At 34.4% G+C, this 18,624-nt stretch overlaps 1 protein-coding gene across 2 annotated transcripts in view; it reads right to left on the bottom strand.

Moving 5' to 3' along the window:
* LOC132749270 (neuronal calcium sensor 1-like) overlaps positions 1 to 18,624 on the bottom strand; it is a 50,282-nt gene that overhangs the window by 26,230 nt on the left and 5,428 nt on the right. For both annotated transcript variants that reach the window (XM_060738991.1, XM_060738992.1), the window contains exon 3: positions 9,446 to 9,494. In XM_060738991.1, coding sequence (XP_060594974.1) covers positions 9,446 to 9,494 — 49 coding nt within the window. The remainder of the gene's footprint in view (positions 1 to 9,445; positions 9,495 to 18,624) is intronic.

Raw genomic sequence — 18,624 nt, 5'->3', positions numbered from 1 at the left:
ATTATGTACACCAGTATGTAATCTTTTTTTATAACTCAATGTCACCTTAAAACAGCCTTTTTACTGTCGATTTGTCAATCTGTCCATCTTTTATGTAATAGACAAGTACTCAGCTGACATAAAAAAGGTTTAGTGTCCAATATAAAAAAGTGCTTTGTCAGCAAGTTTTCATAAAATACTATCAAGGATACAATTAAATGAATAAATTGGACAATATGTAACATTTTTAACGGGTCTTTAACATACTGCCACAGGAGAATAAAATAAAGTGCTGTCTGCCACTTTATTATGATCCTACAGTGAACCACACTCAACCTCACGTTGTCACCTTAGTGCAGTAACTGCTATTAAATTTAGAAGGACTTATTCTGTTATTGCACTTAGGTGACGTGTTAAAAATTACCATACAGACTGTTAGAAATAATGGCAGTAAAGAATGTACGCACAATATTGTATTCAGGTGACAAGTTAGTAATATGGCAGACTTGATAAAATTGCTAACTTTGAATATCTTTCTCTTTAAACTGCGTGTTTCTGAAGGGACTGACTTTGGATTATTTTATGCAAGTGGGTAATATTTGGCTTACACCAGTATCTTGTTAGTTCTACTCTGAATGTGATTAAACGCGGCAACTGATGCGTAACCTACGCCACCAGATCAGACCAAGCTCAGCCGACTGGCTTGCACCCCATCTGGACAGGATCTGCACTGTTTGCTCTTCAGTCAGCAATAAAAATAATTTTTATTAATTTAAAAACTTTCCCTAAAAAATGATGAATGGTTTTGTCCAGATTGAAAGATGGAGTAGTCCATTTAAGATATTAAGCATGGTGGGAGCTAAATACATATTTATCATTGTGTGCTCCTTAAGTCTATAACCAGGACAAAAGTTATCTAAGAAAAGATTGTTGCGACATTATTTGGGGTTCAAACACATCACCACTGAAACAATATAGGCAGATTATCATCAGTTAAGTCAATTTCACTGTGGTAAAGTAATACGTGGGCGTTATTGTCTTTCTAACAATAAACGACATAATTTATAAGTCAGATACATAGTATAATATTGTGTTAACTTTTTACATTTTTACCCAGACCATAATTTTTGTATCTCTTATGCTGAATCAATCTATTTTTAGATTTTCATATCTATTTTTAGATTTTCATATCTATTTTTAGGTTTTCATATCTATTTTAAGATTTTCATATCTATTTTAAGATTTTCATATCTATTTTTAGCATTTTACTCAGTTTTGTGGAGTCTCAGAACAATGTAGTTGCTTACATGTATATATAAGTGTTTTTGTTGTGTTTTAGTGTAATAATTTATAATTAAATAATGAAGAAAATTCATATTCTTTGATATATAGTTTTAGTTTTCTGTTTTCATTTTCTCTGATAAAAACTAATGGATTCAACAGTGACAGTACAATTTGTTGGAGCAACCTCCAGATGCTTGCAGGAATCATGATCACAAAGCTAAAAAAATATTACTTTTTTGGCGATTCTTACATTCTCCTATTATAACTGTATATACATCGGTGTGAAGAGATGAATTAGACATTTAAAAGTGCATTTCGGCAGGTGAAACGGCGAGATTTTGGCATTTAATCATTCAATCGCCTTAAGTTCAGTTATACTCGAATATGGTAATTTATGTGGTGCTCCAACACTTTTTTTTAGTCCCACTCGAAACTAACAGTGACTAGCCAGCCTGGTACAGGCACAATATGACCTCTCAGACTATATAAACTTAAATTTTTTCATCTTGATACCCCCAAATTAATAATGAACAATTCTAAAATAAGGAAGCTGGAAAAGTCTATTTCACAATTATGGGGACATTGAGATGAAAAGTTTGAAGTCGGCCAGTCAACATAATTATCAAGCCACCCAGACCTTACTTCATACCGGGGCAACAAATGTTGATCACTTCCGATTCCAAAAGCCGGTTAAGGATTCAAATGGACAGTTTCGGATACAAATTGACTATCGTGAAACTAAAATCAAGATAAAAGTTATTTATGTAAATGATACAGAATGTACACCACAAGTAGATGCTAAATAAAGTTAATAAGGTCTATCTGCTTAGATATAAAGTCAGAACAAATTCCGCTACACGGCCTCGTGGGAAATCATTCCAAAAGTTTCCTTTCCATTTAGCCTATTCCTCCATGTATAGACAGTCTCAATGCGACCATGAGAATGGTGGCCATATCATCATTGCTGCCTATTTTACTTCTGATTCTAATTAAGATTGTGAATTCAAATTTCAGTAATGTTCATGTGTTGGCTTGATGATCTAAAATTGTAGACTTCAAATTACACACACGCTGAATTTGCCCTATTTTCATACCAGCTGAATTTTCATATCAACTGATTTTGCTCTTTACACGCTGATCTTGCTTTATTTTCATACCAGTTGAAATTGCTCTATTCTCATACTAGTTGATTTTTGCTCTATTTTCATACCAGCTGATTTTGCTCTATTTTCATAGCAGCTGGTTTTGCTCTATTAATATACCAGCTGATTTTGTTCTATTTACATACAAGTTGAATTTGCTCAATTTTCATACCAGCTGATTTTGCTCTATTTACATATCAGCTGATTTTGCTCTATTTTCATACCAGCTGATTTTGTTCTATTTACATATCAGCTGATTTTGCTCTATTTTCATTTTAGTTGATTTTGCTTTCTTTTCATATATGCTGATTTTGCTCTATTTTCTTACCAGCTTAAAGTTTGCTCTATTTTCATACCAACTGATTTTCCTCTATTTCCATACCAGCTGAATTTGCTCAATTTTCATACCAGCTGATTTTGCTCTATTTTCATACCAGCTGATTTTGCTCTATTTTCATACAGCTGATTTTGCTCTATTTTCATATCAGTTGATTTTGCTCTATTTTTATACCAGCTGATTTTGCTCTTTTTTCATACCAGTTGATTTTGCTCTATTTTTATACCAGCTGACTTTGCTCTTTTTTCATACCAGCTTATTTTGCTCTATTTTTATACCAGCTGACTTTGCTCTATTTTCATACCAGTTAATTTTGTTGTATTTACGAGGGTTGTCCAAAAAATTCGTGCACTGCAATATTCGTCGTGAGAGTTAGTGATAGAAAAACACTAATAATATATTACTTGAAAGGGAGATCTGTCTCAAATAAGAAAACACAAGAAAAAAAAAACGTGTAACCTACATAACGTGAAAACGAATCGTCATACAGTTACCTTGGTAACGTAATACTGGCGCACAACAAAAAGTTGGGTTAGTTCATTACTTTGATGCATCACGGTTTTCTTTAAACACTACAATTATTAACGTTAAAACTCAGGGAAAAGTGTGTGTAGTATTCCTAACGTCACTAGAAAATATGACGTCATTTGCCCTATTGTAACGGTCGTAAACAAACATTTTGTGTGTGGTCGTCAATACTGTAATTAAATGAAAATGTCAGTTGCTAAACGTCTGGAAATACGGATGATCAATTAATTTTGTGCAAATATTGGTAAAACACCAACAGATACTTACAAAGAACTTAAAAGGGCAAGCGGGACAAGTTCAGTGTCACGAAGGCTGGTTTTTAAATGGCACAAACGCTCTGTAGAAGGGAGAGAGTCGGTAGACGATGACAATCGGTCAGGCAGATGTCCGTCCGTAATGCCGCCGCATGTGACGAGGGTTGTCAAATATATTCGTGCACTTGTGGAATAAATTACATGTACGTTGCATAAAAACAATAAAAACTACACAATACTTTGCATCAATCATTCCTCTATTGACAGTTAAAGAAATTATAACATAAAAAGCAAATGCAACTTTACAAGCAACAAACAATTAATACAATTACAGTAATGAACCAACCCAATTTTTTTTCGTGCGCCGGTATTACGTTACTAAGGTAACTTAATGACCATTTTTTTGCACGACACGCTTTTGCTTTTGTTTTCTTACTTGAGACAGATGTCCCCTTCAAGTGATTTATAATTTATTTGTTTTTATTAATAACTCTCCCGACAGTAACTGCAGTGCACGAATTTTTTGGACAACCCTCGTACATACCAGCTGATTTTGCTCTATTTTCATAGCAGTTGATTTTGCTCTATTTTCATACCAGTTGATTTTGCTCAATTTTCATACCAGCTGATTTTGCTCTATTTACATACCAGTTGATTTTGCTCTATTTTCATACCAGTTGATTTTGCTCTTTTTTATACCAGCTGATTTTGCTCTATTTTCATACCAGTTGATTTTGCTCTATTTTCATACCAACAGATTTTGCTCTATTTTCATACCAGCTGATTTTGCTCTATTTTCATACTAGCTGATTTTGCTCAATTTTCATACCAGCTGATTTTGCTCTATTTACATACCAGCTGATTTTGCTCTATTTACATACCAGTTGATTTTGCTCTATTTACATACCAGTTGATTTTGATCTTTTTACATACCAATTGATTTTGCAGTTTACATACCAGTTGATTTTGCTCTATTTACATACCAGTTGATTTTGCTCTATTTACATACCAGTCGGTTTTGCTCTATTTACATACCAGTCCATTTTGCTCTATTTACATACCAGCTGATTTTGCAGTTTACATACCAGCTGATTTTGCAGTTTACATACCTGCTTATAGTTTGTTCTATTTTCATCCCAGTTGATTTTTTCTTTATTTTCATACAAAGTGATAGTTTGGCTCTTTTGTATGTGATGTTTTAGAATTTTAGGAATTTTAATTTTTTCTTTTTTGGCTGGGTTTAATGTAACTCACAAACACTTTATATGTCATATAGAGACTTTCCAGGTTTACTGGTGAAGGAAGACCTCAGGTGCCCCTCCATGCATTATTTCAGGCACAAACATCTGAGTAGAACATCTGGCATTCCATTAGCTAGCTGTATAGCTAAATAGCTTCCTGACATGAAAGAATCTGAAGTCCTTTGCAGGACTTGAACCCACAGCAATGAGGAGCAAGGGGTTTGAATTGTCACAACCTTAACCACTTGACCACAAAATCTGTTTACAAAGTGGCCACAATGCAATAAATCAATAACAAATAATGATATCTTTGATCTGTGGTCATTGCATATATATACATTCAATTCATGATATTCTAATATTTCACACAATGCAAAACTTTACAGATAAATCCATAAATCCTTCTATGTAACAATTTCACCTTTAGCCTTTAATGGGCATATGATCTAGATTTTTTCAATTGACCATTAATTATTTTTCTTTCACTGATCTATTGACCCGGGTATTTAAGCATAACAAAGTGAATAAATATTATGATATTTCATTAATATTATCACCCTATCGAAACCTTTGTTGACAAAATACTGCCACGATTACAAGTAATTATGATAAAAAACGCAATAAAAGCTGATTAAAAGTAAAAACATCCAGGTCATGACCCTGATTCTTATAGATGTTTACTTAGAAACCATTATTTTTTACAAGTCAAATGCTTAGACTAGCCATGATTCAGCCTGGTATTTGAATTTTTTTATCATCAAATAGACTCCTTCCTGAATAATTAGCGCAAATCTTTCTTTCCTTAAGAAGAATATTCCAAATACTGTTTACCACGCAAGAGCCAGATGGACACTGGTTTCGAGCTTCGTATTTCAATTCAATAAAGGTAACCCAACGAAAAAAAAAAGCATGGCGGATGGCTTCCCCAATAGGCACCCCTTTTTGCGATCTTTTTTCGTCCAGGGTTTAAGGATTTATAGTGCGGGCTCAGACCTTGGTCTGAATTGGTCTCTCAAGCGTAGAATCAGTTGCTGCAAGCAGGCTAAATGTTCAGCGACCTAGTTAAATGTTAAATTCCCTTATTTATTAACAATGAATGTTTTAACTTTAAATTTGTCATACAAATTTATCTGAGCATTATTACCTAAGGGCTTACCAAAAACAAACCTATCACATTATAAAAATATGTTCGGAAATTCATCATTCTACTAAAATACATAAATAAATTAGTTTTCCCAAGTAGGAGAAACAATCTCACACCAAATTACACTTCCTACAAACATTAAGAAGTCTAATAAATAAGTTACTCGGCTGCCTGAAAAAAACAGGCTGTTTAAGAAAAAAAATTACCTCATAAAACATCTAGGCGCTTTCATGCTTTTTAGAAACCACAATTACAGAGACTTGAGTCTGTGACAATATTGATTGCGGGAATAATGTGCCACTTAACACAAGACAGCTTCAAAAAGAAAGAGATGTTTTATAGGTACGGTTAAATTGTCAGGTTATGATTATGTCCTAATTATAGACAATACATGTATAATAACACAATCTTCATATCATTTTTATGGGACGGAATTGCTACCCTGTTTGTAGTAACTGAAGGATGGCTTGGAAAAACGGAAGGTTGGTTTGGAGTAATAGAAGGTCAGTTTTGATAAGCAGAAAGTGAGTTTTTGATTAACTGAAGGATCAGCTTGGAGTACGAAAAGGTGACTTGGAGTACAGAAAGGTGGCTTGGAGTACCATAAATTGGTGGCTTGGAGTACCAAAAGTGTGGCTTGGAGTACCAGAAAGGTGGCTTGGAGTACCAGATAGGTGGCTTGGAGTACCAGATAGGTGGCTTGGAGTACCAGAAAGTTGGCTTGGAGTATCAAATAGGTGGCTTGGAGTACCAGCAAGTTGACTTGGAGTACCAGATAGGTGTATCTGGTGGCTTAGAGTACCAGAAAGGTCTGCTCTGAGTACGAGATGGTTTTCTTGCCAGATGAGTGGTTTTCAGTAACATAAGGACTGGTCAACTAGTACAATAAGGTCAACTTGAACAAGAAGGGTGGCTTGTAGTAAGAGATAGGCTTTGAGTAACAGGATGTTGGCTCAGAGCAATATCAGGTCAGGTTAAATTGCCTTAACACTAAACACCAAAATGAAAAAGTCTTTATGAACTGGAAAATAAAAATAACTGAGACATAATGGGACTTTAATAACCTCTAAAAAAGCCTCTACTGGAAAAAATGCAATAAACATTTGTTTAGAGTAAATATAATATTGCATCAATATTTATAGTGACTTCTTAAGAAGTGAAAATCCCTGTAAAACTTTGCAATTGGCAATAAAATCAAAGTCAGGGACATAATTTTCTTTTCCATAATCCATCTGCAAATATAATTCCACTTTAATGTGCAATAAAATCCTAATAATACCTGATCACTTTACTGCATTTACCCCCCTCTCAGTTAAATACAATCACACAGAACTGTTTTACATTTATAAACTTTTATGTAAACCATAAATTAATCTTGCTTTAACAATATTGAATTTTCCTCACTTTCTTATCTTTTTTCTTTTCTTTCTGAGTGACTAAAAAAATTTGGAGACAGTCTGAAAATAAACTGCTGTCATTGGTCTATTCAAAATAGATGATTAAAATGAACCAATCAAACTGCTAGATGATCAGACTGGTTGCCATCACACTATATCTCTCAAATCTGTCAATAAATGAAGATTCTATGAAAAATGGTTAGAAAGAGTGCTGAAAAGAAACTAGAACTCCGCGAGTCGGATGTGTCGCCTTGTAACAATGTATTTTGGAGAAAGGCAGGAAAAAAAGAAATTGAAAAATAAAAAAAGGCAAATAAAAAAAAAAAAATAAGTGCGGAAAGGTTTCGTGACTGCATTCTTTCATAAGACTACATTCTATGATTTTTCAAGTTAGCTTTCATAATTTGAGAAAATGCCCAGGAAAAAAAAAAGTAAAATTTAAATTAACAAAGGGAAAAATCAAAAAAAAAGATTGCAGAGTACCGGGCCTTTTGCATGCACTTCCGGGATTGAAAGAAACATCATACCCAAATTTGAATCAATCAGACTTATGTGTGAGTTATCTCCCCAAAAAGCTTTAGGGGACGCCGACGACGACGCCGACAACGACGCCGACAACGACGCCGACACAGACGCCGCCGCCGACGCCGCCGACAAAAGTAACCCCTATATGTCACCTTTTCAAGGCGACACAAAAAATAAGATATGCAAAATAAGTAAATTTAAGGTGAAATAATTTAAGCTTGAAGCTCTTGAAAAGACAAATTTGTAATGCCCTGAAAATGCCCCCCATTAATACTGGTGCTTGAAATAAATAATAAATTATTAATAATAATCTTATTAGCAGGATCTGCTGCACTTCCAAAATATTGACATTAAATATCACAAAAATAGACTGTGTTACAAAACATGGATTGACGTGGAAAGCTGATTAAAGAGTTCACTGCATGCCCAGACCATTAAAGGATTAAAGTGCACAAGAGTTGCAGTTTAAAATGCATATTCATTCTATACAGACATATTCTTAAAGCTGCATGCCTCTACATTAGCAAAAATATTTTAAAAAATTTAAGAGGAGTTGTGTTCACAAGATTTCGGGACGTACGGACGGACGGACAAGTGCAACGCTAAGTGGGGGCAAAAAAATCAAACTTAAGAGAAATTGACTAAGATTTAAGAAAAGTTAAAAGATTCACAATCCAAGTCATAATTTATATATCACATGTGATTAATGTGTTATTTTGCAGTATTTATCACCATATTTCTACTGCATTACTAAGGCAGTGAGTATATGCTATTTTTGCATATTTTGACCTCTTTTTGGCAATTAGCATTGATTGTATTAATAAGTGCCATTTGCAATGAGTAAATAACTTTCTTTGTTCAATTCACAATATTTTTACTTTTAAATACATGTTTTTTAAATTTCATGAAAATTAGCATGAATCTACAGGCATGCGGCTTTAATGCTACTCTATTTTTACAAAGGATTGAATGTAAACTATGTAACACTTTAAGAGGATTTTGTCAGGCTTAACAACTACAATGTCCAATCTACTGGAGCTCTAGTTTAAGCTTCAAAACTGCTGGCCTAATTTTAATTCTCAAAATTAAAATCATGCATAACTGTAAGACTTACTGGCTGCATAAAAAAAATTATACTCGTAGCTAAACCATCTTTAGCTTTTTCTCCATCAGTAAAGTTATAGGGATTTTATATCTAAGACAAAATGCCACATTGACAATTTTTTTCACATTCAGCTCTACAGATAGTCCAACTGATATTAGCATGTATGGTTTAAATCTATTATTAAAACATTATAAAGAGGAGCTGTGGCCTAGTGGTTAAGGTGTCTTGCCTCTCAACCCATGGGATCATGGGTTCGAGCCCTACTCAGGTCTAGACCATATTTCTTCATATGGCACTAGTACTGGTTGGTTCCAGGAAGTGGACTCGAAAGTGATTAATATAAAGTGCAAGAACTTGTTTCGCAATCGATCTTATATAAATACGTTTAAGACAGAGTAATTAAAGTTAATCATTAAAGATTAATCATTTCCAAGGCTTATAAATGTTTCATATTTCAGGCTGCAAACAGTAAGTATTCCTGACTTTTACTCAATAATGGATACACTTACCTCTTGTTTTAGTGCCCCATTTGGACATTCTCTCAGAAAATCTCTGTACCTGAAAAAAAAGAATACATTTTTTATATAAAGAGTTTCCATTTTATAGTAGAGTTCTTTCCCTTTAAACAACACTGTTACCATTGTCATAAAACATTCAAATCATAACATTAATAACCACAGGGTCCCTGAAGTTTGAAATAACAAGGCATAGAATGACATGCTGTGGAATATTTTTCCCACCTACCTCTAACTGACCTTGATATGCTGGACACTTACTCTCATGATACTGAATATTTGTATCAAGTCATACTGAAATCTCTTCATACATGTAGATTAGATATGCCCTGACAAGATCAAAACTAATCCTCTCCTGAATGACCTTGACTTTCTGCAATATTGACCTTGAGATTACACAAAAATGACCTTGACTCTACACAATATTGACCTTGAGTTTACACAATATTGACCTTGAGTTTACACAATTCTTCTGACAAGCGTATACCTTTGAACTCAAAGAGTGACCTTGACCTTTGACCTTATTTCAACACTCATACCTGCAGCACTATGTTTAATGATGGTTAACATTAAATTTTGTATGAAGTAAAACAAATATTCCGTAATGCATATAGGAGATATGATCCTGGCAAAATCTTGGACTAAAATTTCATAATTTCAAGTGACCTTGACCATACATTTACTGACCTCGATTCTGCATGTAAATTATACTCAGTGTCTCTTTCCAAGTCAAGATGATGCTTGAATGCCCTTTAATCATAACAAAAACATGGCCAATTTATTACTGTTGATTGATTTTTAGGGATTAATTAAAATTAACATCATATTTCTCTTGAAAATTATAATGTACATCTAACAAAAAAGCTCCACCTCTGAAAGTACAATTAAACGGGCAACAGTATATGACAAGGGCAATCTGATATCATGTGTTAACTTTCAAAAGATGATAGTGTTTCTTCATTTGTTAAACAGAATTATGAAGAATGGATATATCTTATAACAATATCAACTCCGAGAAATAATTACATTTTTTTTAACATTATACCAGGCAAAATATTCTTTAAAAGTTTTACTGGAATTGAATTACCATACTATTTATCATAAGTGCTCCGACCTTTTAATAAGTGCCCCATAAAGCAAATTTAAAAAAAATCCTTTTAGACAGTAAAGGAAGACTGAAAAAAAACTAAGACAGGTGTGCACACATATTTGGAAGTGAGGCAGACACTCACTCATATGAGGCCGACATACACTCATATATGTCAGATGTACACACAAATCAGGCAGGTTATTAATGAACTGTTCACTCATTTGAGGCAGGGGTGCACCAAGCAGACATGCACTCATAGGTGAGTGTCTACTCATTTGAGGCAGGGGTGCACCAAGCAGACATGCACTCATAGGTGAATGTTCACTCATTTGAGACAGGGGTGCACCAAGCAGACATGCACTCACATGCACTCATTTGAGGCAGGGTGCACCAAGCAGACATGTACTCATAAGTGAGTGTTCACTCATTTGAGGCAGGGGTGCACCAAGCAGACATGCACTCATAAGTGAGAGTTCCAGGGATGCACCAAGCAGACATGCACTCATAAGTGAGAGTTCACTCATTTGAGACAGGGGTGCACCAAGCAGACATGCACTCATATGAACTCACATGCACTCATTTGAGGCAGGGGTGCACCAAGCAGACATACACTCATAGGTAAGTGTCCACTCATTTGAGACAGGAGTGCACCAAGCAGATATGTACTCATAAGTGAGTGTTCACTCATTTGAGACAGGGGTGTACCAGGCAGACATGTACTCATAAGTGAGTGTTCACTCATTTGAGACACAGGGGTGCATCAAGCAGACATGCACTCATATGCACTCACATGCACTCATTTGAGACAGGGTGAACCAATCAGACATGTACTCATAAGTGAGTGTTCACTCATTTGAGACAGGGGTGCACCAAGCAGACATGTACTCATAAGTGAGTGTTCACTCATTTGAGACAGGGATGCACCAAGCAGACATGCACTCATAAGTGAGTGTTCACTCATTTGAGACAAGGGTGCACCAAGCAGACATGCACTCATAGGTGATTGTGCACTCATATAAGGGGAAAGTGGATTCATAAGAGCCAGGTGTGCACTCAAACAAGGCAGTTATGAGCTAATACAAGGCTAACTAGAGGATGCTTTTGTAAAAAAGCGCATGTCTCCCCCACTGCTGAGAATAACTGTGAATGGAAACAGGAATGGAAATGGAGATAAGATAATGTAAATACCCGGTAGTCACTTCAATGAAGGCTGTCTATGGATGGTTTCTATTGTTAAGGTTGTATGAGAAGATGCTTCCTATGAAGTTTGAGGGTTGTAGGTCAAAAGGAACTCTAGTTATCATCCGGAAATGAGAAATTGACCAACGGTCACTGTGACCTTGACCTTTGACCTACTGACCCCAAAAACAATAGGGATCATCTGCTCTATAAGACCAATCATCCTATGAAGTTTGAGGGCTGTAGGTCAAAAAAGGAACTCTAGTTATCATCCGGAAACGAGAAATTGACCAACGGTCACTGTGACCTTGACCTTTGAACTACTGACCCCAAAAACAATAGGGATCATCTGCTCAATAAGACCCAATCATCCTATGAAGTTTGAGGGCTGTAGGTCAAAAGGAACTCTAGTTATCATCCGGAAACGAGAAATTGACCAACGGTCACTGTGACCTTGACCTTTGAACTACTGACCCCAAAAACAATAGGGATCATCTGCTCAATAAGACCAATCATCCTATGAAGTTTTGAGGTCTGTAGGTCTAAAGGAACTCTAGTTATCATCCGGAAACGAGAAATTGACCAACGGTCAGTGTGACCTTGACCTTTGACCTACTGACCCCAAAAACAATAGGGATCATCAGCTCTATAAGACCAATCATCCTATGAAGTTTGAGGGCTGTAGGTCAAAAGGAACTCTAGTTATCGTCCGGAAACGAAGAATGGACGGACGGACGGACTGACGGACAGACGGACTGACGGACTGACGGACGGACAGGGCAAAAACAATATGTCTCCCCCCGAGGTGGGGGAGACATAATTAATACAAGGCAGGTGTGTACTCTTACAAGGCAGGTTTACTCTCATATGCGGCAGGACTGCTTATATATTTAACTAAGATTCATTATCTACTTGACACGAATATTTACATGGTTTTCACATTATTTTACCATCGATTAAAATCCACCATTGATCTTAAAAAAGCTTCCTTAATTATCTTTGATGAATTATCTTATATGAGTAACGTTGAAAAAATGGTGTGATTATGATTATAAAACATTATTACATATGAATTAAGACCGGATCGAGACTCCTATAACATCATGTTGGCTCGGGAAAACTCAGACGATAACGATGAACGATGGACAAAGACTTGGCTAATTGAAAGAAATCAATCGAAGAATGGACGGACGGACTGACGGACAGACGGACTGACGGACTGACGGACGGACAGGGCAAAAACAATATGTCTCCCCCCGAGGTGGGGGAGACATAATTAATACAAGGCAGGTGTGTACTCATACAAGGCAGGTTTTTATTCTCATATGCGGCAGGACTGCTTATATATTTAACTACAATTCATTATCTACTTGACAGGAATATTTACATGGTTTTCACATTATAATACGATCGATTAAAATCCACCATTGATCTTAAAAAAGCTTCCTTAATTATCTTAGATGAATTATCTTTGATGAGTAACGATGAAAATGGTGTGATTATGATTATAAAACATTATTACATATGAATTTAGACCGGATCGAGACTCCTATAACATCATGTTGGCTCGGGGAAAATCAGACGATAACGATGAACGATGGACAAAGACTTGGCTAATTGAAAGAAATCAATCAAGATGAAAACATCATGCTTGTTCTAGACAATTTTATACCATAGCCTTATGACGGATATTTTTATTCTAGAAAATTACATCCTTTCTAACGAAAATAGTTATTTAAGACTCGTATTATATCTGCAGAGAGCCTGATATCTGTTTCCAGAAATAGCTGATGATAGAATTGCTTGGGGGGGGGGGGGGTTGTTCGCTTTTTTTATGCAAACTCGGCAAATTTCAGTTTATGGAAGAAATGAAAATAAATTGTTGGTTGATTTTTTATCGAAGCTATTAGTTTTGTATTAAAGATATAAATTTCTCTACAACATAATTGTTAAAACTGTTCAAGATATAAATTTCTGTACAACATTATTGTTAAAACTGTTCAAAGAAAATTAAATAAATAAAAATACCTTTCGACCATCTGCTATTGGTTACAATACACAGTTAAGTCAACATTATTTATATGAGCAACTTCAGTTTAAGCAAACATACAATTAAGTCCACAGGTGAAAAGTTCCGGTACAAAATAAATAAAACTGTTTAAACCGGGTATATTTTTGATATAATAATAAAAATTGTCATCTTAAAGCAGTAACAGGTTAACTCCTAATACATTTTAATGGGAGTTAACACATTACTGCACTAAGGTTCCATTAATTATATCAACTAACAAAATTTAATAGTCTTTATAATAAATGTTTAATTTTGTTAAAAATTGTCAGATATTTTTTTTAATACAAGTAAATAAAAAGGTTTTACATTTATTTGTTTGTATTTACCATAAGCAGACCTTTTTAAGACTCTTTGAGTTACTGGTTACCTTTTCCTTTTTTTATAGAAAATGCACCAATCTTTTAAATGGACTTATACCTAACATAAAATATAGATTTCTTGCAGTATGAGCAATTGCAGTGAGAATTAAATTCTAGAACATTGCCAGGTGAGAATTAAATTCTAAAACATTGCCAGGTGTAAATTAAATCTAAAACATTGCAAGATGAGAATTAAATTCTACAACATTCAAGGCAAGAGTTTAGTTCTAAGACATTGCCAGGTGAGAATTAAATTCTAAAACACTGCCACAAGAGAATTTAATTCTAAGACATTGCCAGGTGAGAATTTAGTTCTAAAACATTGCCAGGTGAGAATTTCAAATTCTTAAACATTGCTAGGTGAGAATATTTAGTTCTTAAACATTGCCAGGTGCAAATTTAATTCTAAAACATTGCCAGGTGATAATTTAATTCTAAAACATTGCCAGGTGAGAATTAAATTCTAAAACATTGCCAGGTAAGAATTAAATTATAAAACATTGCCAGGTGAGTATTTAATTCTAAAACATTGCCAGGTAAGAATTTAATTCTAAAACATTGCCAGGTGAGAATTTAATTCTAAAACATTGCCAGGTGAGAATTTAATTCTAAAACATTGCCAGGTGAGAATTTAATTCTAAAACATTGCCAGGTGAGAATTTAATTCTAAAACATTGCCAGGTGAGAATTTAATTCTAAAACATTGCCAGGTGAGAATTTAATTCTAAAACATTGCCAGGTGAGAATTTAATTCTAAAACATTGCCAGGTGAGAATTTAATTCTAAAACATTGCCAGGTGAGAATTTAGTTCTAAAACATTGCCAGGTGAGAATTTAATTCTAAAACATTGCCAGGTGAGAATTTAGTTCTAAAACATTGCCAGGTGAGAATTTAATTCTAAAACATTGCCAGGTGAGAATTTAATTTTAAAACATTGCCAGGTGAGAATTTAATTCTAAAACATTGCCAGGTGAGAATTTAATTCTAAAACATTGCAAAGTGAGAATTTAGTTCTAAAACATTGCCAGTTAGAATTTAGTTCTAAAACATTGCCAGGTGAGAATTTAATTCACATTGCCAGGCAAGAATCTTAAGTTCTAAAACAGTGCAAAGTGAGAATTTAGTTCTAAAACATTGCCAGTTAGAATTTAGTTCTAAAACATTGCCAGGTGAGAATTTAATTCTTTAACCTTGCCGGGTAAGAATTTAATTTAAAACATTGCCAGGTAAGAATTAAATTCTAAAACATTGCCAGGTGATAATTTAATTCTAAAACATTGCCAGGTGAGAATTAAATTCTAAAACATTGCCAGGTAAGAATTAAATTATAAAACATTGCCAGGTGAGTATTTAATTCTAAAACATTGCCAGGTAAGAATTTAATTCTAAAACATTGCCAGGTAAGAATTTAATTCTTTAACCTTGCCAGGTAAGAATTTAATTCTTAAACATTGCCAGGTGAGAATTTAATTCTTTAACCTTGCCAGGTAAGAATTTAATTCTAAAACATTGCCAGGTAAGAATTTAATTCTAAAACATTGCCAGGTGAGAATTAAATTCTAAAACATTGCCAGGTGATAATTTAATTCTAAAACATTGCCAGGTGAGAATTTAATTCTTTAACCTTGTCAGGTAAGAATTTAATTTAAAACATTGCCAGGTAAGAATTTAATTCTAAAACATTGCCAGGTGAGAATTTAATTCTTGAACATTGCCAGGTGAGAATTTAATTCTAAAACATTGCCAGGTGAGAATTTAATTCTAAAACATTGCCAGGCGAAAATTAAGTTCTAACACAAATCCAGATGAGAATTTAATTCTAAAACATTGCCAGGTGAGAATTAAATTCTAAAACATTGCCAGGTGAGAATTTAATTTCAAACATTGCCAGGTGAGAATGAAATTAAAAGAAACCATGTAAGGACTTAATTATATTCTGAAAAACATTGTTAGTGAGAATTAAATTGTTAAACATTTAAACATTACTTGGTGAGAATTTAATGCTAAAACATTGCAAGGTGTGAACGTAATTCTATATAAAGCACAGCTAAAGTGAAAACTGCAGAAAGAATTGTTGGTGAAAATGAAATTCTAAAAGCCAAAGTTTTCACTATGAAGTAAAACTGATTAACTGTCTGCCGTAGGTTCATTATTAATTCATTGCAAGAAGAATATGCTGTATTCTCCAAGGGAAATTAAAGACAAGATATCTCTGCTCAGTTTTCATCTCAGTCTGTACAATGTATAATGCTTTTTGGGTGGTGAAACAATAAAGAGTTTTTTGAATAATCATACAAAATTTGTTGAATGTTTATGAAATTTTATTCTCTCGTTAAACATAATTTTGAAGCAAAGATTGTAAGATTGCAGACTTTTGTTTTAATGTAATAAACAGTTTTGCTGAAGTTGTACATTATATTAAGTGTTGAAATTCTAGAAAGTCAGTCCTTTGTGAAGTTAAGGGATTTTGTAATAAGAATGATAGAAATTTAAGAGCAGAAAGTATTAGAATCTGGTCTGAGACCAACCAGGGGGGCAGGATGGCCAGTCTTTATACTTGTGGCAAATACAAAACATGACACTTTCTAGAAAAATAAACAAGGTGGCCACTAATGCCCCAAGCAGCTCATCTGAGGACAGAAAGGTATTGGTTGGCTACTGTAAACTATAAAGAGGTTTTAGATATTGTGCAACTTCTGGGGGACAACCCTCTGTACAGAAACCACCTCTCTTCAACAACCGTTGTGATATTTTTTTTCTGAAAGTAAAACTTCCTAATAAATTTGACCTCTGTAGAGCAAACACCTCTCTCCAAAAACCAAAATCTTTTTCTCCTCAAAGGGTGAGGTTAAACTGTAATTCCAAAGATAGAATAACCCCTCAGGTGTGTGAATAAAATCCACATTGACTGTACATTTTATCATAAATGTAACAGACTTTTGAAAGTTTCGTATAAGTTTACATTTGTATTCCCAGGTTTGACAAGCTTTCAGCGGTCTGAGTAAGCAACTTGATTTTTGACCTTTGATGTTATACTAGTGATTAATAGTGGTCATTTACTAGTCATGACCTATCCTCACATCAGATGTCTTTTAAATTCTGATACTTGTAGTTCCAGAGAAACGATTTTTAAAGGTTTGGGTGCCAAATGTCACACATCGAGAAAAAATTGCAGCCTGACTAGGACTTGAGCCCGGGACCCGAGGAATAGGGTGTTCCCAGCTCTACCAGCTGAGCTATCTGGCCGCTAACAAAGTCACTCCCCTGAATAGTGTACAGTTCTAAACCCTGACACATATACAGAAAACATATGACCATGACTTGTTCATCTATATGTAAAACCCCATTATCATTACAACGGGTTGCTCCATGTTCAAAGAAGTATCACTCCATTTTACAAATTTACATAAAAATTGCTTAATTAAAATAAACCACTTAAAATAACAATGTGACAAATCATTATTCAAAGCAGGGCCAGACCATCACACAAATTTTGCATGAAAATTGTTTAATTTCCATTGGCAAATCAATCTATACAACAAATCTAGCATACAAATCTAGCATAAAAAATTATCAATTTTTATCACTCCCACCCCTCTTTAAAATATCTGAATGGGCTATTCTAATTTCAAATCAAAATTATTTTAAGACAAAGTCATGTTAATTTACCATTAATATACAAATATAGCAGGTTTTAATGGCTTAACAATCTTGTAAAACATCAGACTAAATTTAGAATCAGGAAAATAATTATATTCTATAAAATCATTTAATGGTAACATTGTCTCATTATTAATTCTGGAGGAGGTATCCCAAATAAGCACAGTATTCTCATAGGGAAAATAAAGCTTTAGAATCCATGCATTTTAATTGTATTATACAGATTTTCATTTACGTAAGCCTTGTGCCTTGCAGTAAAATGTTGAGCCCATTAACTTATTGCAACTGCAATTGACCTAAGCCTTTGCCATGGTATACAACTTGTTGAAACTGAAAGTGACCTAAGATTTTGCCATGGTATATTATTTGTTGGAACTGAAAGTGACCAGCATTTGCAATGGCATATAACTTGTTGGAACTAAAAGTGACCAGCCTTTGCCATGACACATTACCTGTTGGAATTGAAAGTGACCAGCCTTTGCCATGGCATATAACCTGTTGGAACTAAAAGTTACCTAAGCCTTTGCCATGGCATATATCCTGTAAGAACTAACAGTGACAAGCCTTTGCCATGGCATATAATCTGTTGGAACTAAAAGTGACCTAAGCCTTTGTCATGGCATATAACCTGTTGGAACTAAAAGTGACCTAAGCCTTAGCCATGGCATATAACTTGTTGGAGATAAAAGTTACCTAAGCCTTTGCCATGGCATATATCCTGTAAGAGCTAACAGTGACAAGCCTTTGCCATGGCATATAACCTGTTGGAACTAAAAGTGACCTAAGCCTTTGTCATGGCATATAACCTGTTGG

The sequence above is a fragment of the Ruditapes philippinarum genome, unplaced genomic scaffold (genome assembly GCF_026571515.1).
Source record: "Ruditapes philippinarum isolate M1 unplaced genomic scaffold, ASM2657151v2 ctg4163_1_1_1_1, whole genome shotgun sequence".
NCBI classification, from domain to species: Eukaryota; Metazoa; Mollusca; class Bivalvia; order Venerida; family Veneridae; genus Ruditapes; species Ruditapes philippinarum.
This window is presented reverse-complemented; position numbering and strand designations above follow the sequence as displayed.